The sequence below is a fragment of the Plecotus auritus genome, assembly GCF_963455305.1.
Source record: "Plecotus auritus genome assembly, chromosome: 12".
NCBI classification, from domain to species: Eukaryota; Metazoa; Chordata; class Mammalia; order Chiroptera; family Vespertilionidae; genus Plecotus; species Plecotus auritus.
In genome coordinates, this window is record NC_137778.1 from 28,877,336 (window position 1) to 28,901,392 (window position 24,057).

General features: G+C 54.3%; 1 protein-coding gene across 3 annotated transcripts in view; it reads right to left on the minus strand.

Moving 5' to 3' along the window:
* Window positions 1-24,057, minus strand: part of LMNA (lamin A/C) — a 46,428-nt gene that overhangs the window by 8,758 nt on the left and 13,613 nt on the right. For 2 of the 3 annotated variants that reach the window (XM_080647668.1, XM_080647667.1), the window contains one exon: window positions 10,614-11,212. In XM_080647668.1, coding sequence (XP_080503794.1) covers window positions 10,614-10,969 — 356 coding nt within the window. In that variant the 5' untranslated portion in view covers window positions 10,970-11,212. Of the gene's footprint in view, window positions 1-10,613; window positions 11,213-19,220; window positions 19,358-24,057 lie in introns of those variants that run through there. The other variant, XM_080647669.1, reaches the window with a different exon arrangement.

Consider the following 24,057-nt stretch of genomic DNA (forward strand, 5'->3'; position numbering starts at 1 on the left):
GGGGAGCACCCCCGGCCTGCATGCTTGCTCCTGTCGAGGCCTCTGGCCACACCTCACAACAAGCTGTTTAAGGCCCCAGTGTCTGTCTCCTGTGAAAGGAGGCCCTTCCAGAACTGGAGGAGGTCTCCCCTCCTCCGTCTCAGCCTGAAAAGCTAAAAATAAAGTCAAAACCCAGCTCAGGTTTTGGCCGCCATCCGGCCCAGCCCCTGGCTGGGAGCACAGCCCCAACTTTCCATGACTTCAGAACTTTTCCGAAGCCGAGGCAGCTGTAGGGGGAGGAGGGAGAAAGAAGAAAAACCGCTGGTAAAGTGAAGACGCGGCAGACAGATTCCGAGGGCCTTGACCTGACTCCAAGGCTGGCCAGGGCTTCCCAGAAGTGGCCTCTCTACCCTGCGGGCCAACAGCTGCCGCTGGCCGTACTGGGAGCTCTCAGGGTGCAGAGCACTAGAAGGAGTTTAGAGTGGGTTCAGCTCAACGCCCTCCTTTTACAGAAAAGGAAACTGGGGCACAGAGGAGGAAGGTCAAGGCCCAGTGTCAAGCACTGCAAGCTGCAGCAGGAACGGGGCCACAGGAGGGCTCCCCCTCACTGCTTTCTAAGCCCTGGGCCTAGCGAGAACGGAGCTAGCGCGTCGGGGAGGGCTCCACCCAGCCAGCTAGCCTGAGCTGGGGAAGCAGGAAAGAGCGAGGCCTGCAGAAGACACCTCCAGGGCATCTCCTCCTAGTCCTGCTCCCTGACCCCAGACTCCAGAAGAGCAGCTCCAGTTCCCCTTGGAAACGCCCTTCCCGGGGCAGACCTGACCCAGGAAAGCAGAGGTGCAGAGCCCCTGGCAGCTTACAGGTGAACAACGGCAAGAATTTTCCTTTCAGTCTAACCTCTTCCTACTGCTCCCAAAGGCAGGGTGGTTATAGTCACAATAATATCGTAACAGCAAACACATATCGAGCTGGTTATGTACCCGGTGCTGCTCTAAATAGTTCACGGTTAACCCAGTCTTCACATGGCATGGCATGGGCCCCGGGGCAGGACACAGTAGGTGCTATTACTATGTGATGGAGGAAACAGGCACAGAGAGCTGAGCCCCGGGTCCTGAAGCAAGTCAGTTCACAGTTGGTGGCTGTGCTGCTTCAGCGCCTGCCACAAAATAATGGCCCCCAGGAAACTGAGGGGCTCGTTCCCTTGCCGTCCTGGAGAATTAGACGATCGCCCGAATCAGGTGCCATGAAAGGACCAAGCCACACCTGCAGACGAGGCGAACCAGGAGCAGAGAGGGAAACGAGGAAGGGCCTCTGCGGTTTTCTCAGCTGGGCTTGGGAGCTCCCATCGGCGGGGAAGAAGCCACTATCACTCATGGCTCATGACTCAGACCCGGGAGCTCTGTGGTTAGGAGCCACACGCACTCCCTCCTCCCCCGGCCCGCCCGCCCACCAGCCCCCAAAGCCATTTCCGAGCTAGCTGGGGTCTTCAGATCCGGCCCAGACCCCAAACAGACACTGGCCAGGGACTCGGCCCCCCGAGCAGCGGTGCCGCCTGTGCTGGAGTCCGCTGGGGGGCTGGCAGTGGGAGAACTGGGCACGTGCTGTCCCACGCTGGTTGGCAGGGGGACAGGGTGGGGCAGGCGAGGGGAGCTGGGAAGGGTGGGAACCAGGGGCTCTGCACTGACTCATCCTCAGGCAGACAATACCCAGGCAGGGGTCGGGAAATCCTCTAGTGCTCACAGGGGAGACCCTGGCTCTGCCCGTGTCCTGCCCCAGGCCCCATGCCATGCCAGTGCAGGGGCGACTCTCTCCCTCACATCCGCCAGGTTCCTCAAGCACAGGAGTGGCTCCATCCCAGGGGCCTCGTGAGGCAAGAAGGGTTGGGCAGCCTGTTGCTGACTCTTCCCACAGCTGGCAAATCTGAGCTCGGCAGGAGGGAGGAGAGTGGGGTAGAGAAGGGCAGGGAGCGGGGAGGAAGAGCATGAGGTAGAAAGGATAGCCGAGCGCGGGCTGGCCCAGCCCAGGGCTTGGGGCCCACGAGGCTGAGGCTGGCCAGGCCTCTGCGGGTCGGGACTCTGGGGCTGCTTTGGGGGAAGAAAGGAGCCCAGCATAGCTAAGGGGCTGGGTGGGCACGGGGCCCAGTGTGACCCACCCGCTGAGTCACCCTCTTCAGCAGAGCTCGGATGCCAGATATGGAAGCCGGGGCCTGCCGCAGGCCTGTTTGGGCCTGGTTGCTGGGAGCAACTTGCTAGGCCCCGAGGGAGGGCCCCCATTCCTCCCCTGGGCTGAGGGGAACAGAGACAAGGGCTGGGACTAAAATAAGAAGTGGGAGCACCCACCCTAGGCCCCTGCAGGCCCCACCTCAGCCCCTCAGCCTCACCAGCCAATGGAGTTCCCCATGATTGAAGGGAGACCCTGGAGAAGTGAGGAGAGGAGAGGAGGGGAGGGGAGCAAAGGTCTCGAAGCCCCAGGGCATTTCCTGTGTCACAGGAAAGGGCGCCCCCTGTGGCTGGGCAGGGCGTGCTGGCCCTCCTGGCTCAGGAACAGCTGTCTCCTGCCCTCCCAGGTGTCTAACCTGTGGCCAGGCTGTCTTCCTGCCCAGTTTGCCTGCCTGACCGTTCCTCCTCCTCCTCCCTTTGTCCCAGCAACCCCTCCCACTGAACATACCCCCTTCCCTCCCTCCATCTATCTACCCAAATCCAGCCCCAACCTGGAGCCTGCCTTAGCCCTGCCAGCCCCCTCACGCCCCCATCCTCTTCCCAAACGTGTTCATCTGTTGTTTTACCTGTTGATTTATTTTCTTTCCATTTACACTGCATCTCTGGGGCTTTTTCCATATGTCCCCTGATGCCCTGACACTAGGGGGGTTCATACATATGCTCAAGGCTTCTAGAGGGACCTCGTCCCGGGCCAACTCCTGCACTTTTACAGATGGGGAACTAAGGCCTAGAAGCGGGGAGGCTCAGACACCAAAAACCTGTCCACCCGGTCACCTGAGGACACTCACAGCAGACAGACGGAACACAGACAATGGCATCATGCATGCAGGGGGCGCAGAGAGGCACAGAGACACCCGGGAGGAGCGGGAGACAGAGGCCTAGTGAGGCAGCCCTCCAACGTCACGCCGCACACTGTGTGCAAAGCCACGAGGGTGGCATCCTCCCTCCAGAAGGAACCACTGCTTGGTTTCGTGGCCGGCCTGTGGGTCTGGCCTCACTTTCAGGGAACCGCAGGGTGTGGGGAGGCTGGGACATCTGGCTTCCCCACTCTGGGGAGGAGGCCTTAAATAGAGGAACTGAGGGGAAGGTGTTCCAGGGACATAGAACCCCACCCTGTGAGTTCCAAATGTCTTTTACACCCAGAGAAGTATATGTTAGGCCCCCCAGGATGGCCCCCTCGCTCCTGACTCCCCACACGGGCACATGCACCCACAGCAGGCATAGGTCTGCTTCCACATGCCTCTCTCTTGGGTGTCACACCCGCCACACATGCTCGGTGTCTGAGGCCCATCAGATCTCCTTCCAGAGCCGCCAGGCTCTCAGCTGTCCTGCCCCCAAACAAAGCTGGCTCTTAATTCCAGAGGGAGGGCTGCGATGAGGGAACCAGTGCTGAGAAGCGGGGTAGGAGGCCTGCTGACATGTTCAGACACTGGGCCTGGCAGGGGGCCCAGCCTGAGTCACAGCTGCTGAGGATATCAACGTGGCACTGTACAGAGCAAGAGAAGCCTGCAGCCACGGGCCTGGGCACGGGGTCCTGGGCAACAGGAGGCTGGCTTCCTGACCCACCACTTCTGCCAGGTCCCCTGCCAAACTCCACTTTCCTTCTTCCCGGCCTTTCTCTACAGAAATCATTCCTGTGTTGTCACAAAAATGCTGGGGGGAGGTCTGGGAACAGACGAGAAGTGGGGGCATGGAGGAAGGAGGGATGGCCCAGGAAGAGACAGAACATCTTGGGGAGAGGGAGAGAGGGAGGCCCCTGGCCAAAGGTAGGGACAGTTAGGAGATCCCCAAGAGAAGGTGCCTGAGCAGTCCCTTCTTAGGACATATTGACCTTCCATCCACCTGGGCCAGTGTGGCTCAGTTGGTTGGAGAGTTGTCCAGTATACCGAAAGGTCGCTGGTTCGATTCCAGTCAGGGCACATACCAAGGTTGCGGTTGGATCTCTGGTTGGGGCACATATGGGAGGCAACAGATCAATATGTTTCTCACATTGATGTTTCTCTCTCTCTCCCTCTCTCTCTTTCAAAATCAATAAAAACGTACCTTCAGGTAAGGATTTAAAATAAACAAACCCCATCTGGTGGCTCGTGGTAATTAGCCCTGAGAACAGTGGGAGGGGTGGGAGCAGCACCCCAAGATCAAGAAAGGAGGTGGGGGTTGGCGCCATCTGATTTCCCAGATGACCTAACCAAAAAAAGAAGAAGAAGAAGGTGGGGTAGACCTAGGAGTTCTGGTCACACTGCATTCCAGCTCTGGCCTGGGGAGATGCAGCTCTCTCCCAACCCAGCAGAGGGAGGCAGCGTGAGTGCCTTGGGAGGAAGGGGGACTTGGCAATCCCAAACTGCCTCCTCTCAACTGCCCAGAACTGGGCCCTTCAAAATGAAGGGTCTCTAGCTCCCCTGAGCCAGCTTGAAAAGAACTCATCGGTCCTGTTCCCTTCCATGTGTCTCCCATCAGATTCAGACTCATCCCTCTTGCTGCCACTCAGCAAAAACACTCATGGTCGTTCTCAAAAAAGGCTACCCCTCGGCCTTTTCTTTGGCCGGAGAAGCTCAGGGTCTCCTCCCCACTCTCTACTCTGCCCTCTACTGTGACTCAGCTCCTCTGCTGGGCCTGGGATCCCAGCCAGAATTATTCCTGGCTTCACAGGCGGGACTCAGGCTTCCTCTCCCACTAAGGGTCGGGGAGCACCCCCTCCAGCCCTGTCTCCTTCCCAAACTATACCTCCCCTCTTGAAGGATGGTTTAGGGCCAAGGCCTCACAGCCCAGCCTCAGGTTGGGGGAGCCAAAAAGGGGTTCAGGAAGGGTAGAAGGTGGGCTTCTCAAGGTCACCCTGCACCTCCCTCTGGCTCCAGACACACAATGTCTAATCCTGGCCAGCTTTAAGGTAACAGCCCTGCCTTCTTTCCCTGGGCCTCCCTCCCTCCCTCCTACCCCCAACACATGTCAATGGGACTCTCCCTCTCCTTCTACATGATACAGCCCTTTCCACTGTCCCGAAGGGAGAGACACTGAAAACGAAGTATCCTTTCCCACTAGCAATAAAGACAAAGCATAAGCCAACAGTGTAATGTCATCATTCACACATTTTCTTTGGGAAGAAAGAGGCAGGTATTTTTAATTCCACAGATTGTAGGAAATATTTCTATTGAGAATAGCACTGGCTATAAATTATATTTGACTTTAATATTTACAGCTTGGTATTTAGAAAGCTGTTTTCTCACTTTGTGGGTCATTGTACTACTTTGAAACCTGAGGGATCTCTAGAGACCTGCCCTCACCCCTTTCTTTTATAGCTAAGGAAATCCAGAGAAGGGAGGTGATTTGCTCAAGGGCACACCGCAATTTCGTGACAGGGCTAAACCTAGAACTAAGAACACCAAGGGCCAGGGCTGCTTTAACTCCCTCACACAATTTTGTTGGTGGACCCCGTGCCCCTTGTTAAGGGCTGAGACTGCAGCCTCCCCAGAGACAGCTCCAAGGATATTCGAGCTCGGCCTGTGTCACCTTCAGTACAAAGGGGGCTAGGCGGTAGGAACTGGATAAACTGTTCTCGTGTGTGGGCCTCTGAGCCAGACCCGATCTTGGCCGCTACAGCTGCTAGAGGTGGTAAGGGGCTGAGAGGGGGGGTGAGGGGGAGGAGAGCAGAGGGCACAGCTGGTAGGTGAAGGCCTCTCCTACCAGTTGTCCCCCCAGCTGTCTCTGGCTTCAGCCCTGACACTGAGCTACTGAAACACTGGGGGTGGGACTGGGAATGGGGGCAATGGGCACATCCCAAACAAGAGCAAGTCTCAGACTCCCGAAGGCCAGGGGAAGTGCCAACCAGAGGCATCGATTGTGGGAAGGCAATCGGGGCCCTGGTAGGAATTATTGTCTCCTGTTTCTCCTGGGATCCTTAAGTTCTGCTCAACCCCAGGGTTTAGCTGTACCTTCTTCTTTTCCTTTGAATCAGAATGTGGAGCGGGGGGAGAGGGGCAGAGATAATATCAGGAGGCTCTCTCAAGTGAGGACTGGGGCCCAGGTATACCCAAAGGCCTCCATAAAAAGGGCACATCCTGCCCGGGCATCGTGGCTCAGTGGTTGAGCATCATCCTATGAACCGGGAGGTCACGGTTTGATTCCCGGTCAGGCACATGCCTGGGTTGGGTTGTGGGCTCGATCTCCAGGGGGGGCATGCAGGAGGAGGCAGCCGATCAATGATTCTCTCCCATCACTGATGTTTCTATCTCTCTCTTCCTCTCTAATATATATATATATATATATTTTAAAGGGCATATTCTTCCTCAGGTCCAGGTAGATAATTCCCATGACAAGTCCCAAAACAGAAATATCATTAGCCTCCTGATCCATGGCCTGGCAAGGTAGGTCCTGGGTCATTCAGGCAGGGGCAAAGGCTGTTATTAAGTGTTAACAAGCTCTGACATAAGAGAACCAAGATGACGGCATAGGTAAATGCCACCTCCCACAACCACATCAAAATTACAACTAAAATACAGAACAACCATCATTCAGAACCGCCTGAAATCTGGCTGAACGCAAGTCCTACAACTAGAGAAGTAAAGAAGAAAGCACACTGAGACTGAAACTTTGCAGACCAGAAAGGAATGGCAAGAAATATTCGAAGTGATGAATAGCATGGACCTACAACCAAGATTACTCTACCCAGCAAAGCTATCTATCATTTAGAATTGAAGGTCAGATAAAGAGTTTCACAGACAAGCAAAAGCTAAAGGAGCTCATCACCAATAACCCAGTACTACATGAAATGTTGAAGGGTATTCTTTAAGAAGAGGAAGAAGAAAGAAGAAACAAGGAAGAAAAAGAAAAATATGAACAATAAAATGGCAATAAATACATATCTATCAACAATTGAATCTAAAAATAAAAATAAATGAACAAGAAATTTAATGAACAAAATAAACTGATGAATAAAATCAAATCAGAGGCATGGAAATATGGAACAGACTGACGAATCTCAGAGGGAAGGGGGGTTGGGTGCTGGGAAGAGATTAACCAAAGACCTTATATACAAATTACATTACCTATGGACACATAGACAATAGGATGGTGAAGGCCTAGGGCAGTGCAGGAACCGGGCGGAAGGGGACTATAGTGGGGGAAAGAGGGATATCTGTAATTCTCTCAATAAAGTGCTAATAGGCCCTGGCAGAATAGCAGAGCATTGAGGTCCCAGAGCAAAATCTCCAGACTCCATCCCATTCCACCCTCCTGACCCTCCAACCTGTTCCCTAAGCTAGAGGAGTAAGGTTTAATGGTATGATCACTCAACTAGAAGACAGAACTGGACTTGTGCTCAAGCCCTAATGTGTCACTCCCTTGCTGTGTGACATGGAACCTCTCTGGCCTTTGCTATTCTTATCCTGATGAGAGCTCTGATGACCATGAGCCTACACCTCCCTGCCTGTCCCCACTGAGGTGGGCAATCCAGGAAGTTGTCGAGTGCACACGCCTCGTCCGGATGGAAGAAGCACTTCTGCTTTGTGGGCCTGGGATATCCCCACTTCTGACTCAGCCTTCCTCCTCCAGTTCCGCTTGGGAAGGCACAGACCCCGGCACTGTCCTGCGCCCAAGCTCATAACTCCACAACCTTGTGCATACTGTCTGCCCGGAGCCCTGGTTCCAGACCACCACCAGAGGTCCTAAGGAAGGAGGCAGGAAAGGATCCCAGGATGTTGTGGGGAGTAGGGAGCAGGAGGTTGGGATGGAGATGCAGACATTCAGGCCCCCATCCCTCCCTTGAAGACATCTGCTGTTTCCACCCGGTCTCCTGCAGTCTCTTGTAAAGCCACCAGGGTGGGAGGGAGGGGGGGCAGCATATGAGTCATCTACCCAGCTGTCCTGCCTAGGGTGGGGCCCAGCTCCAAGTCTGGACCCCAGGCAGGCCTTCCCTGGTGCTTTCAATCTCATTCTCCCTGGACTTAGGCTCCAGAAGAAAAGAATGTGTGTATGTGTGTTGGAGGGGAAGGAGGAATGTTTCTGCTTGAAGCCTATAACCCAACTCAACAAGAGAGCCTCAAATGCCTGGGTGTGATCCACAGGACCTTACAGGTGGCTCTGCATCCCAGCCCAAAGCCTGACCCTGAACTCTGAGTTCCAATTAAACATTAAACCAGACAACACCATCTCTTTAGGCTTTAGTGGGAGGAGTTGGGACAATGCCTTTCCTCCTCTCACAAATCTTCATTCGACGCTTCTCTACCTCACCCTGAGTACAGCAGACACAAAAGGGAGCAACAAATCCTAGCTCCTCCCACTGGCACATAGAAGGGGATTGTCACCCCATTCTGAGCCCCCTTTGTCTCCACCCTGCTGTCCATCAGCCTGGGATCCAGATGTGCAAACCCACCCCCCTTTTCCGGAAGCCCAGCCAGGATCAGTGGGAGAGAAGAGAGTCAGGTGGCTAAATATAACAAGTACACACACCACCCCCACCCCTGCCTCACATGTGCACACCTCCCTCTGGTGTCCCAGGCCTGGACAGCTGCAGCAGGAGATAGAGGAAACAGACTGGTGTTGCCGGGTTAGCATAAACTCCACTTGTCCCATTTCCCCATCAGCATCTACCCCAGAAAAAAGTCTGCAAAAATGCCCTTCACAGGGATCTGCAACGGGGGCTGTGGTGATTGAGTGGACAGGACACCAACATTCTCCAGGACTCCTGTCTCTCCTGCTAACTAAACAGTTCAAATCTCTAGTGGGAAAAAAAAACAAAAAAAAAAACAACCAGGATCCCTTTCAACAGAAAGAAAACTCAGCCTATCTCTCCACACAACTTTCATCTACTCTTCACAAGAGGATGGATCTGCCATACCCACCATACTTGGGACTGGGGCTAGTAAAGTGGTGGAAAGAATACAGAATGGGTAGAGATTTAAGAGCAAGAGTTTGGAGATGATGCAAAGGGAGAGAAGGAGGGGAACTCAAACCGTAGTACCCCCTGCTCTAAGCCCAGGGATCTTCAAGCACCTTTAGAGCTCTCTTTCCCTCTCTTTTTAAGATTTTTTTAGAGAGAAAGGAAGGGAGAGAAAGAGGAAAGGGAAACATCAATGTGAGCGCAAAACATGGACCAGCTGCCTTCTGCACTTGGCCTACTGGGGACAGAGCTAAAACCCCAGCATGTGCCCTGACCTGGAATCTAACCTGCAACCTTCGGTGCACAGGACAACGCCCAGCCAACTGAGTCATCTTGTCCGGGGTGCGTTAGAGCTCTTCAGTTTGAGCCTTCATAGAGAAAAGGGCAACAGAGAGGAGGAAACCAAATTCTTGGGGGCTGAAAGACGGCCTAAACTTCCAGGCTCCAAAGGCCTTTTTAGAAAAGAGGGTGGAGTGAAGTAGGGCGGGGTGGGGTGGGGCAGGGATGGGTAAGGTAGGAGTGGCCTGAAGCTTCCAACGGCTGGATTTCAAAACTGTCACTGTATCCCAGCAATTTATTAAGGCAAAGGTCCAAAAAGGCAGTGGCTGAGAGTTCCGGCCAAAGCAAAGACGCTCGGCTTGCTCGGCTCGGCTCGGAAAATGAAAGTGGCTCACTCCAAGGAGGGAGGCAGAGAGGGATACAGCCCTAAACCAGACTAGACACCAGGCAGAGCGGGCCCTGGGAGGTTGGGAGAGCCATCAGACCTAGGCATAACACAACTTCCTGAGGTGGAGCCTCTGCCCTCCGTCTCCCTCCCTCCCTCCCTTGCATTCCAGGCCAAGCAGGCCAAGGGCTGTGGAAGCTGCGGGGGAGCCACTCTCCTGGAGCTGGTCGGTTGGCCTGTCAGGGCCCAGGGAAAGTCCCAGACATACAGGAAGGAAGGATAACTTCCCAGCTCTTAGAAAGAACCCCAAGAAGGGTCGTGCCAAGAGGGCTACCCACATGCCCCTGCAGGGGGAAAAGGGGTCACTCTGCCTTAGTGACCTCTCCCCAGCACCACTGGACATCTGCCAGCTTGGGAGTTCCATCCTAATGGTCATCATGTGTTTAGAGGCCAGTCTGGGCAAAACTGGCACTGTGCCAAGCCTGCCAAGAAAGTTCTACCAGGCCCCTTTCACCCACTCCAATGTGTCCTGGGGTGCCCAGATTTCTCAGACCAGGCAGGGTTAGTTCTGCTTTGCTCAAGCCCCTACCCCAGGCTCCAGATGGCTGGAAACCTTACCCTGATTGAATGTGGGCCTGCCACCAGTCCCTACTTGGCCCTGATGTCCCCACTATTCCTTATATACCCCACCCTCTGCCAGAGACCCCTCCCTTATCTGTCCTATCCAGGCGATTTCCCTTGGCACTGCCAGGCACCCGCAGGGGGCAGTTCGGCGGGAGGAGACTACATGGCATCGTTAACAGCCGCCTGGGGCCAGGCAGGGGTGACCAGTCGGCCCGCATGCCGTCACCTGGGCCCGCCGCCACCTGGGCGCACTCACCGCGCTTTGAGCTCCTTAAACTCTTCCCGCACTTTGCTCAGCTCCAGCTGCAGGCGGGCGCGCTCCTTGGCCACCGAGTCGAGGGTTTTGCGGGCATCGCCGAGCTCGGCCTCATAGGCGGCCTTGATGCCGGACACCTCGCGGCTGACCACCTCCTCAGACTCGGTGATGCGAAGGCGCAGACCTGCGTTCTCCGTCTCCAGCGAGCGCACACGGTCGATGTAGACCGCCAACCGGTCGTTGAGCTCCTGCAGGTCCTCCTTCTCCTGCAGCCGGGTGATTCGGGTGGGCGACAGAGGAGTGGAGCTGGTCTGCGCCCCGCTACGGGTGGCGCGCCGCTGGGACGGGGTCTCCATGGCCGGCAGGGTGGCAGCGCTGCCCGCAGGGCAGGGGTCCCGGGAAGGGCACGGGACTCAGGCGGAAGGATAGAGACGGCTCGGGGTTGGAGCGCACCGGCCGGCTTGCTCTCAGCTCGCTCCTGGCAGACGTGGAGATCTGGGCTGGGCGCTGTCAGATCTGGGATTCGGGTTGGCTGGAGTGGCTGCGGCGCTCCCGCGAACACTGAGTCACCGGTGTCCGGGCAAAGGCTCTAATAGGTCCTGGGAATGGGAGGAGGAGCCACTGCTCTTAAAGGGGCCGTCGCAAACCCACAGGGGTGGGGGCGGGAGAGGTGAACAGGGGAAAGGACCGCCCAGCCTTGGCGGAGTCGCGCCCCACCCTCTCCCGCGCACCCCACTGTGCCAGGAGCTTTGCTGAAGCTCCCATCTTGGTTCCTCAACCCTCCTACAGTCTCAGGCCTTAGGGGTAGAGGGCAGAGCCAAGGGGTGAGAGTGGGTGGGTGAAGGGCAGTGGGGAGAGGGAAAGTGGGTGTAAAGCAAGGGAGGGCGCCAGGCAGGCAGATCCAGGAAAGCGGGGGGGGGGGGGGGGGGGGGGGGAGGGGGGGGGGGAAACAGAGGCTGGTGCCCATCAGGGTGACTCACTCTTCTTCCACCACCCGTCCCCTCTCCCCCCCATAGTAATAGTGAGTCACCCCTGCCCCCCCTCCACACGTGGGCAGTCCATTCAAAGCTGCATCTCAGTATGCCAGGATGGGGTGGGGAAGGAATGCCTAGGGGGAGTTGGGGGAAGCGCAACAAAGTCCTAGAATCTGAGTTCCTTTTACACCCTCAGTTTTGGGGTGGGGACCAGGAGTTTGGGGTCCCTCTTTTCCCATTTTCTGCTCCAATTAATCTCCCTTCCAAACCAACCATTGCAACAAGCCACACACCCCATAGAAGGCCCAAGTAACAAGCCACAGATCTGCAGAGAAGACCAAGAATAGGACCCAGACACTTCCCCCTCCAACCCCAGGCCCCTTCCTTTGGCCCCAAGCAATTGGAAAAAGAGGTTCTTTCCCCCCTTCAGTCCCTTCCTACGGCTTACCCCACCCTGCTAACTGCAGGACTGTACTGACCCCCCCGCCGCCCCCCCGCCTCAGGATTGTACTTATTTTAATGGATAATTTAAAACAGATACCAAAGCTGTGTGCACACTCATCATGTTGCCAGGACACCAGGTCCCAGATTTTTGTGGTTCCCCAAGGGGCCTGAAATGGGGAGAAGGCAGGGAGCTGAACAGCCAATGATATGCCTCCATCTTGGCTGCAGTCAGAAAGGGTAGTGGAGGGCAGGGACAGCAAAGCCCCCACAGCCTTGCCAGCACTGCACTTATCTCTACACACCTCTCTGGCCACAGCCTGCTTTGCATCTGGCTCTGGGGGGGGGGAGGGGCCAGGCCCTCTCACAAAACAGGATCATCCAGGTCCCCAGGCTTCCCACCCCAAGCGCTAGGGACTCCATCCTCAGGCCTCACCAAGGACCTCTTTGATCAGTCCTTCCACTCCTGTCCCCTCATTCTGGCCCTGGCCCCACCAGCCACCTCATCTTCTCTAAGAGGTAGAGAGCTGAGGTTCTGGAACCCATGGGTGCCCTTCCCCTGCGCCTCCACAGCTTCGTCTGATGAGAAACGTGGTAAATTAAATTATGTTGCTAACTCCTACAGCTCCAGGACATCAGGGTTCCTGTAATATGCAAGGGAAGCAAACTGGACAGGCCCTCTGTTCTCGGTTCTGGAGCTGGCCTCAGATGGATAAGGGCTTGGAGTGGAACTAAGGCAGGACTTGGTGTTCAGAGAGGGGCACCTGGGAGGGAGTAGCTGCTGGGGTTCCCATCTCTAGGAGGGCACTGGGCAGTGTGATGAGCATCCAGGATGCATCCAGGTGAGGGCCCAGGATATGGCTTCCCCTCCCTGCAGCCCTCTCCCCCAGAGAGAAGCCCCCATACTTGGCTTCCCAGAGAAAACAAAAAGTCTTGTTCTGCTTCTCCCTCTTCTGTTCCCCAAACCAGGAGTGGAGGAGGGGTGGGTGCACCAGTGAAATGTGAGGGACAGGGCTCCTGCTGTTCCCACTGCCTCAGCACCCCTTGGCACCCCCCCTCTGCCCCACCCAGTCCCCGCCTGGTCTGGCTTCTCCTCCTGGCTGGGGAAGCAAAGCCACACTTAACTCCTCCTATCCTAGACCTCCCTATCTTTGGGGGAAAGAGGCAGGAGAAAGGAGAGGGGAATCGCACCCCAAACTTCACTCTAGCCTCTTTCCAAAGAGTCCCCATGCCTCACCACCACCAAAATGGCCTCAATCCTAAATCTGAACTTCGAAGTGGGCCTGCATCCTAAATATTCAATCCTAACTCTGGACCCCAAGTGCCATCAGTCGGCTCTCCTCCTACCAGGGCATAGATCCCAGTCTCTGAAGAAGCAGGAGAAAGCAGGGGAGGCCAGCCAGGCCAGAGGAGCAGAGTCTCCTGGGGGTGAGAGTGATGGAAGTTGTGACTGGGTGGGGACCAGTTTCCAGTCCTGCCTCTCTCACTTGCTGGGTGATGACAGATCTACTGAATTAACCAGGCCCAAGTTTCCTCATCTGGGCAGAGTGGCTATCAAGACATGGGGATTAAGCCCTGACTGGGTGGCTGTTAGTTGCAGCATCATCCTGTACACCAAAAGGTTTCAGGTTTGGCCCTAGAGTGTCGGCCCATGGACTGAAGGGTCCCCGTTCAATTCCAGTCAAGGGCATGTACCTCGGTTGCAGGTTCCCCCGCCCTGGTAGGGGTGCCTGCAGGAGGCAACCAATTCATGTATCTCTCTCACATTGATGTTTCTCCCTCTCCCTTCCACTCTCTCTAGAAATCAATGGAAAAATATCCTTGAGTGAGGATTAACAAAACAAACCAAAAAATAAATAAATAAGGTTTCAGATTCGATTCCTGGTCAGGGCACATACTTTGGTTGTGGGTTCCACCCCTGATTGGGTGCATATGGGAGGCAATGGATCGATGTTTTTCTTTCACATCAGATGTTTCTATCTCTCTTTCCCTTCTTCTCTCTAAAATCAATAAACATATTCTCAGGTGAGGATTTTTTTTTTTAAATATATTTTATTGATTTTTTACAGAGAGGAAGGAAGAGGGATAGAGAGTTAGAAACATCGATGAGAGAGAAACATCGATCAGCTGCCTCCTGCACACCTCCCACTGGGGATGTGCCCGCAACCAAGTCACGTGCCCTTGACCGGAATCGAACCTGGGACCCTTCAGTCCGCAGGCTGACGCTCTATCCACTGAGCCAAACCGGTTTTGGCGAGGATTTTTTTTTAAATCTTAAAAAAAGAAAAGACATGACACAGGGAATGACCTACTATACTTTCTCTCAAGGGAGTTGTCCACTGGTAAAGAAAACAGAGGGAGAAGCAAAACCAAGCAAGCACAATGGTTAAAGAGCAGCATAGGACCCTGAACTGGATGAATTCCAAGTAGATTCCAGAAGCCTGGGAGCTGGACCATTAATGAGTGATATAAAAATATTTATTTTGGGGGTGCATTGAACTATAATCATGTTCTGTTAAAAAAAAAAAAGAAAAGAATATAGTGGTTGAGTCCAAGGGCAATTTAGGCAGTGAAGGGGCACATGTCTTGAAGACCAATGACCTTGGGGCGGGAAGGGGGGTGCTCCTCTGTTCCCATAGCATCCTGGGCCTCCCTCTATGACCCTTCACCCCACAAGTGCTGTGAGGGATAGGAAGGACCAAGTCTGTGTCCCTAATACTTGGCCCAGTGCCTGGCATGCAGGAGGTGTTCAGTGTTTTTAAATGAACAAATGCATCTGGCCCTGACACGTTCAGGTGAGTGACTGGGCAAGTTTCCTTACCTGTAACATGGGGATGCTGCAGTGATTGCGTTACAAGCATCTGGAGGGAGGTTTCTTGGAGGAGGTAGAGTTAGGGGCTTTACAGAAGTGCCTTATACATAGTGAATTCACTCATCCAACAAATATTTATTGAGCACCTACTATGTGCCAGGCACTGCTCTAGACCAGCCTTGGGCAAACTACGGCCCGCGGGCCGGATCCGGCTGTTCTATCTGGTTCTCTTGCTCTCCCCTCCGCTCCTTTACTTTGAATTTATATTAGTTCACACAAACACTCCATCCATGCTTTTGTTCCGGCCCTCCGGTCCAGTTTAAGAACCCATTGTGGCCCTCGAGTCAAAAAGTTTGCCCACCCCTGCTCTAGACACTAGGGGTACAGTAGTGAATAAAACACAAAAATCCCTACCCTTATGGAACTGACATTCTAGTGGAGGAAGACAATCAATAAAAGACAAAGTTACAGCTTGTTAGAAGGTGGTAAACACTATGAAAATAAAAAATATTAAGTGGGAAAACGCTAAACAAACTGAATAACTACACGTTTACGCTCTCTACAGGCATATGTTTTCACCTACATCCTCACCTTGGTCACAAAACCACCTCATGGCTTGGAGATTATTTTCATATTTTATGGGTGAGGCTGACTTTCTCAAAACTGGACAGTAGGTAATAGGCCAAGCTCAGACTTGGACCAGGCATCCTGGTCCAAATCCAAGATGTGCTTTACTATCTTATGCCACTTTGGCTGGAGGTGTGGGAGGTGTTGGGGTGGATGGGGGCCAGGAGGAAGTCTGCGCAGAAGGAGCCTGGCTCGGCCACCAGAGGTGAGGCAGGAAAAGTGTGGGAGGCGGGGCAGGCTGGGAGAAGTGGGAGAGGAGGTAGGAGTGCTGGAATGGGGTCTGAGGGGGAGGATTCTGGCTGTTTGATAAGGCTAGGTGCTGTGGTCGGCAAACTGCGGCTTGCGAGCCACATGCGGCTCTTTGGCCCCTTGAGTGTGGCTCTTCCACAAAATACCACGGCCTGGGCGAGTCTATTTTGAAGAAGTGGCATTAGAAGAAGTTTAAGTTTAAAAAATTTGGCTCTCAAAAGAAATTTCAATCGTTGTACTGTTGATATTTGGCTCTGTTGACTAATGAGTTTGCCGACCACTGGCTAGAGTCACAAAAGGAGAGAAGGGAGGCCTGGAGACCAGCAAGGAAGGAGTCAGAGGCACTGGCCTGTCAAGAAGCAGGCCAGCCGAAACCGGTTTGGCTCAGTGGATAGAGCGTCGGCCTGCGGACTGAAGGGTCCCAGGTTCGATTCCGGTCAAGGGCATGTACCTGGGTTGTGGGCACATCCCCAGTGGGGGGTGTGCAGGAGGCAGCTGATCGATGTTTCTCTCTCATCAATGTTTCTAACTCTCTATCCCTCTCCCTTCCTCTCTGTAAAAATATCAATAAAATATATTTAAAAAAAAAAAAAAAAAAAAAAAAGAAGCAGGCCAAACAGACTGGGCTTAGCAGAGGGATGAAACTGGGAGGCATTCCAGAGGCAGACTAATTATGACTGTGTAGGAAGTATTTATGAGGACCTACTGTTCTTAGCACTAGGTATTCGCATTACCTTGCTGGACCTACACAATAGCTCTCAAAGGTAGAACCTACTATTAGCCCTATTTAACAGATAAGGAAACAAAGCTCAGGGAGGTTAAGGCATTCTTATAAGGCAGAGTGTTTCTACTTTGGCAATCTTGACATTTTGGGCCCGATAATTCTTTGTCTTTGGGGGAGGGGCTATGCATCATGGGATTTTTTAAAAAATATTTTATTTTATTGATTTTTTTTACAGAGAGGAAGGGAGAGAGATAGTTAGAAACATCGATGAGAGAGAAACATCGATCAGCTGCCTCCTGAACACCCCCTACTGGGGATTGTGCCCGCAACCAAGGTACATCACCTTGACCGGAATTGAACCTGGGACCTTTCAGTCCGCAGGCTGATGCTCTATCCACTGAGCCAAACCAGGTAGGGCCATCATGGGATGTTTTGCAGCATCCCTGGCCTTTACCCACTAAATGCCAGTAACACCTCTGCCCCTAAGTTGTGACAATCAAAAAAGTCTTCAGACATTGCCAAGTGTCCCCTGGGAGACAAAATCTGCCCCCAGTTGAGAACCACTTGTCTAAGGTCACAGGGTTAGCAGCAGAACTGGAATTTTAATACAGGCTGGCCTGACTGAATGCCAAGATCTTGCCATTAGGCTATAATCCTGGACAGGTGGGGATGGGAAAGAGCATTCAAATGCATCCCTAGGCCATTGGGGAGATAGTTATACTCCCAGAGGGGTGGAAGGGGTGGTCTTTGGAGGAGGATGTAGGAAGTGGAGGTGATTTGGAGAGTCAAGGCCATGGTTTGGGAATCCCTTTTCAGAGGGTCCCTGTCTTATCATCCTTTGATCACAGGGTCTGGTGCTAAATAAGTCTTTTTTTAAAAAAAATATATATTTTATTGATTTTTTACACAGAGGAAAGGAGAGGGATAGAGAGTTAGAAACGTCAATGAGAGAGAAACATCGATCAGCTGCCTCCTGCACACCCCCTACTGGAGATGTGCCCGCAACCAAGGTACATGCCCTTGACTGGAATCGAACCTTCAGTCCACAGATCACCACTCTATCCACTGAGCCAAACCGGTCAGGGTGCTAAACAAGTCTTAAACTGCTGAATCACTCATGCCTCATGCACAGGTGATTGTTATAACCTTGAAAGCCTAAGGACTTGCCTGTTCTTTAAGTGGTTGCCATGTACTAGGCAGTGGTTCTCAACCTTCCCAATGCCGCGACCCTTTATTACAGTTCCTCATGCTGTGGTGACCCCCAACCATAAAATTATTTTTGTTGCTACTTCATAACTCTAATTTTGCTACTGTTATGAATCGTAATGTATTTACCCACGTAATGTATTTACGATTCATAACAGTAGCAAAATTAGAGTTATGAAGTAGCAACGAAAATAATTTTATGGTTGGGGGTCACCACAGCATGAGGAACTGTAATAAAGGGTCGCGGCATTAGGAAGGTTGAGAACCACTATACTAGAGTCTAGTAACTAGACCATGGGCTAGAGCAGCCATGGGCAAACTACTTTCCGCTGTTCTATCCGGCCTGCGGAGCCGAAAGAGCGGAGGGTTCTCTTGCTCTCCCCTCCGCTCCTTTACTTTGAATTTATATTAGTTCACACAAACACTCCATCCATGCTTTTGTTCCGGCCCTCCAGTCCAGATTAAGAACCCATTGTGGCCCTCGAGTCAAAAAGTTTGCCCACCCCTGGGCTAGAGCTATCTGGAGGTGATCCCATTTAACCTTCACCTCAGCCTTATGAGGCAGGGATTATTATCTGCATTTTGTATGCCAAGAACCCAAAACTCCAAGAGGTTGGGTAACTGGCCTGAGGTAGCACAGCTGAGTAGACTGCCTTCTTTCCACCCGGACTCAGCAAGGAGAAATAATGCAGGCTCAGAGTGGATTGGCTCAATTTAGTTTAGTGGGAAAGGCTCTTAGAAGGACTGGTTGACAGCCATTGGTGAAGCCAGAGCACCCCTCATTTGAGTGAAATCTCACCCATAAAGCCCAATATACTAAATGACAGAGGCAAAGTCCAATAGGGAGGTTTGGGGGCCCTTGCCTAGTGATCTTTTACCCTCACCCAGGAGGCTTCCTTTTTACAAGTGGACTCCTGAGGCCAGAGGAGGAAAGATTTGCCTAAGGTCACACAGCCAGGACTGCCAGAACCCCCAAGTAGCGCTTTGACCCCCATCTCACACTACCACAAGAGACAGGACATCACTCTGGACAGATCTGAAGGGGCTAATTCATCTTAAGGGACCGGCATGAATGTGATGTGGGGAAGCCGGCTGTGCAGCCAGAGTTGGCTGTCTTCCCTCACTGCTCCAGCCAGGCCGGAAATAGCTGGACAACACCTCACACCTGGCAGGTCTCCCTGGTGACAGCCCTTTCACAATCAAGATGACTGACTACCTTAAGCCTCTGTAGTCTCTTTGCGGTGCACAGAGCAAGCGCCATTCTCCCCATCATGCAGATGAGGAAACTGAGGTTTGGGCAGGTTAACTGATTTGCTCAAGGTCACACAGCTGACAAGTGACGGCAGCAGCCCCGAACACCAGAAGAACCACACCGCACCTCTCTCCCGACCCAGGAGACCAATCCAAGAGCAAAATCCTGGCGCTCCTTCCCACATCCCAAACCACCTCCCCCACCTGCTGTTATTAGGTAACAGGTATCCGCATGACGTGGTTTAGTCTGGTGCCCCCGACCCCTGCCAGGAGCCGCACGCTTCTTCTCCCCTTTCCAACCCCCAGCTTCAGCCCGGCCTCACCTGGTGGGGTGGGGTGGGGGAGGGGAGGAAGGGGTGGGAAGATGCGGGGCGGGAGAGGTGGGTGGGGCCATGGACACAGGCCCGGCTCCCGCACAGCAGTTGGAACGCCTTGGACTCCAGCCCCGCCGGGTTGTCCCGCCCCCGGACCCGGCGGGGCGGCGCTGCCCCGGGGCGCTGACGCAGGCGCCTGCGTGTGGGCGGCTGGGCTGCCCGCGAGAGGCTGTGTGTGTCTGTGTGTGTGTGGTTGCTGGGGCCTCCCCGGCCGCCTAAATAGGGATTTCCTCTCCCTGTTGCCAAGGAAACAAACAAGCGCCACAACTCTTGGAAAGGGGCTGGAGGAAAGGGGCCCCCAAGTCCCACGCCCCTATACACTTCGAGGAAATGAGGCCGAGAGGGATTCCCTCTCACCCTCCCCTCATCCAGGTGCCGACCTATGCTTGTGGGGCCTGAAACTGGAGCAGCCATCTGCCTCCGTTTGCAGAGCCCTGAGGAGTGTCCTCGGTTTCAGTGTTAAAACCGGGACAACCCCTGGCAAACTGTGACAGTTGGTCTCCCTACATGTTCTTCCAATTTTTGTGGGGAGTCCCTCTTTAAAAAATGGGAGAATAGCTCTGGCTGCTGTTGCTCAGTGGTTAGAGCGTTGGCTTGTGAGTGGAAGAAGGGTCGTGGGTTCTATTCCCGGTCAAGGGCACATACCTGGGTTGCAGGTTCAACCCCCAGCCCTGCCCAGGTAGGGGTGCGTGCGGGAGGCAGCCAATCGGTGTGTCTCTCTCTCTTCCTTCCACTCTCTAAAAATCAATAGAAAAAATATATATATATCCTCGGATGAAGATTAACAACAACAAAAATATATGAGAATATCTTTTTACAAATTTCACACGGATATGTGACCATGTGGAAACATAGGCAGGCTCCTCACGGCCTTGGAAGGGCCTGTGCAAGTGAGGTGCTCTGAAGCTTCCCCTGCATTCACCTCATGATAAATCTGGCCCTGTCCCCAGCCCCTGCAGTCCCCGCAGCCCCCAAGCTCCTCAGAGTCCCCCTGGCACTCAGGCCACTGAAGTCAACTGGGAAAGGAAACTCTCACAGGATGGTGGTTAACCAGCAAATGTCCTGATGATGGGCAGAGCAAGGGACCCTTTCTGGAGAAGTAGCAGGGATTGCCAGGTGGGGCAGGTGGATGGGCAGGGTCTCTGCCCGATCAAGAGCTCCTGGAGGTAGGGCCAGTGGGATGGAGTAGGGACTGCCTTGGGCCAACGCTTCATCATTAATTGCCTAGAAGCCAGAACTTCAGAGCTAGCAGGCCCCTTCTTTTCTGTCCAGCTCCCCAGATTCCTCTGTCCCACTGTCCCTACACCAGTCCAAAGGCCAGGCCCAGAGCAGCACCCCATTAGCCATCTTTACCAAATAAGTCCAAAACTTACACAGCACTTTGGCCCTCGACCCCTAAGGAGCTCTGCATCACAGTGACAGGTAATGGGGAAACCACTGGGGAGGGGCGGGGCAGTGGGAGCCTGGCTGGAGGTACAGGATGCACGGGCTGAGGCTGGCTGCTCTCTGGCTGCCCAGGGAGGGGCCAAGGGGGCATCTGTTTCCTCTTGGCCATGTTTCTCTCAGTTCTAGCCCCAGAGGAGGTGAAAATGGTGCTGGCTTCCTGAAACAGAGCTTCCTGGCCTGAGGATGGAGGATGGATAGGGTGCCCATCAAAACATCCTACATCCCCTCACCCCTCACTCCCTGGAGCTTCAGGGAGCTGAGTTAAAGCTTAGGTGGCTTTAACTTAGAACAGAGAGGAGAGGTCCTGAGGTTCAACGAGTCGCAATGATTATCAAAAGTGATAGCCAGGCTGGGCTCCCCATGGGATGTGGTCAGGGAGAAGCAGGCGACCTGTCTGGCTCAGGGGTGGGGTCTTACTCAGGCAACTTAGTGGATCAGAGGCGGGGGACTGACCGAAAGAGTTGAGCAAATTGGCCCTGGCCAGTTGCTCAGTTGGTCAGAGTGTCGTCCCACGCCAATGTTGCGGGTTTGAACCCCAATCGGGGCACAGACAAGAAACAACCAATGAATGGGTAAATAAGTGGAACAACAAAGCGATGTTTTTCTCTCCCTCTCTCCCTCTCAAATCAATAAATAAAATTTTAGAAAGAGCTGAGCAAAAGGGTAAGGGGGGATGAAGGAAGAGAAGAGTAGGTAAAGGGACATTGGGGAGGAAGTCTACATGAGAGAGGAAGAACTGAGTTTTGAAGTGAGGGGATTAGGAATCACATCTGGAGTCCAGGCCAGGGGGCCAGGGAGTGGGGACAGGGCAGAGGAGAGACCCTGGAATTGAGGAGAGGGGCAGCTGCCCAGGCTGACGCCACAGCTCCAGCCCCAGATCCTGGTGGGGCAAATATTTACCCAGCAACGGTTGCTAGGCAGGGAAGAAGGTGGAGGGAGGCCAGTAGCCAGAAGGCCTTTGAAGCTCCACCCCATCCCTCACAAAAGACAGCTCAGAGTGAGCCACACAGTCCTCCCCAGCCCCACAGAAGGCTAGCTCTATCCTCCATGCACACATACCTTGGGGTCACCTCTACCCACCCCAACCTCAACCTGGCAACAGGCCAGAGGGCTGGACTAGGGGGAATTTAATTCCTGGGCTGCCAGGCCTTCCCCCACTTCAGTCCCCCACCTCGGGGGACTCAAACCTTACAGAATGCCCCCTTCCCACCCTGCTGTTCAATGGGGGCTGGACAGGGAAGTGGTCCAGGAGTCAGGAGACAGTGAGGAAAGAGATGCTGAAGGATGGAGACAAGACGTCCAGGGGATGGAGACTGGAAGAAAGGATGAGGAAACTGAAAGGAGGGAAAGGAGGGGCCATGAGAGACTGTGACTGGGGCAGGTGGAGGGTTGTAGATGGGCTCAGGGAAGAGGCGTCCTCAGAGGCACTCCCTGCTCTGGCCCCTGGGCAGAGGAGGGGGAGGGACAAAAGATGGGAGGGCGTGCTCAATCGGAGCCAGATGTGGCCCATGTGATGTGGGCAGTCGTTGGCATGGGCACAGCAGCGGCAGGAAATGCAACTGTTGCCAGGAAGGACTAGACAGAAGCTGGGCGGGGGTAGGGGAGAGGGACAGCTAGTCCAAGACCCCCAAGGAAGTAGGTGGGAGTTTTGGGGAGGGTAGAAAGGCTCACAGCCTGCCAGGAGGAGCCAGCTATGGGCAAGGGCTGCCCTCCCCTTCCCCTCCACCATCCTCCAGGTTCCCATCCATTACCCTGGCTGGGACTCTGTGTATAGGCAGAAGGACGCCCCTTCCCAGGGCCCCAGGTGTGACCCGCACACAGGAGGCACAGAGACCTCGGGATGAGGTCTTTGCAGGGCTTCTCCCGGGGTTGACAGGTTCTCACCCTCTGCCACAGGCCCCCTGGAACTGGGGTGCAGAAATGGGAGGGAAGGGCACAGAGAGGAAGCTGTGGGGCTGAGAGGAGGTTCCTGGAGCTGATGCAGGTTCTTAAAGTTTGAAGAGCTGGCCAGAGGGGCTGCAGGCCCCCGGGGCCACCCTGGAGTGGGGGCAGATGGAGGGCTGTCACTGTGAAATGCAAACACTGAAACTCTACCCCAGGAGGGAATTCTCCAGGCCCCTACAGTCGCATGAGCTGGTCCCGAGGGGTCGGGGATCCCAGGAAGCCAAGCAGGCCTGAAGGGGAGGCCTCCAGACACAGAACAAGGGACCCCTGAAGATCCAGGTCCAAGCTGGCAACCAAAACAGTGTTGTTTCCCAAACTCCCATTGGAAAGTTTGAAAAATACACATGGAAACATGACTCACTGCCCCTTCCCCAGGGCTCCCCTTTCCTGGCTTCTGTGATTTTCTCCCAAGAGCTAATTCAAATCACATTCTCACAGAAACCACTCGAAATGAGGCAGGGCAAAGAGCAGCTGAAGGAGGCACGGAGGCGCCGAGGGAGGGGCCGGAGATGGAGAAGTGTGCTGAACTGGCCAGAGAGGGCTTCCGTGATTGTCCATTGTAGTCACGGGGGAGGGGGTGGTTGAGGGGGGTCATTTACACCGGCACCCCCAAAACTGTGGTGTGGCCACCACACCCTGGTGCCCTGTGCACTCCAGGACCAGAGAGCTTGGCTCTGGCCTCTTCTTTGGAACCCTCCCCAGGGCCACACCTGCAACCAAAGGCTGGGAGGTGTGGGTGGGGAGCTCCCTGAACTCACCTGTCTCCATTGCTTCTTCCCCTGAAACGTGTCCTGAAGCAGGAAGGCCACATCTCTCCCTTTGGGCCGGGGAGGGTTCCACGCCTGGCAGGGAGCCTCTGAGCCTGTCCCAAAGATGGGAGCCTGGCCCTGGGCCAAGGGTCCAGAGAGTTCCCAGCAGAGGATTCCAAGCATTCCCAGGTCAGGGGTTACCCCCCGCTCCCATACTTGCCAGGCCTCCTAGGATGTCTCAGATGGAGTTCTCCCTGTCTTCCTAACACACCCAACCCCACTCTGCTCCCCCTCCATTTCCCTTGGCCAGGGCGTCCCCAAGTCCTGTGGGTCTTCCCTCCAGAATCTGTCTCCATTCTGTGCACTGCCTCCAGCTCCCCATTCTGATCCCCATCCCCCTGGCCTGGTACCTGCAGGACGTCCCAGCTAGCCTCCCTGCCTCCACCCTTCCCTCTGCTCTGATGCTTCCTCCTCCCTGAACCACAGCCATCTTTCCAAAATATCCGCCTCGGCCTGTCTCCACAAGACTTCAAACAAACCCTGCATCCCACTGTATTTGGGATCAAGTACAAATTCCTTGAGAGGCTTATAGAGGCCTCTGTGACCTGGTTCTGCCTGTATCTCCAGCCTCATGGTTTGCACCCCAG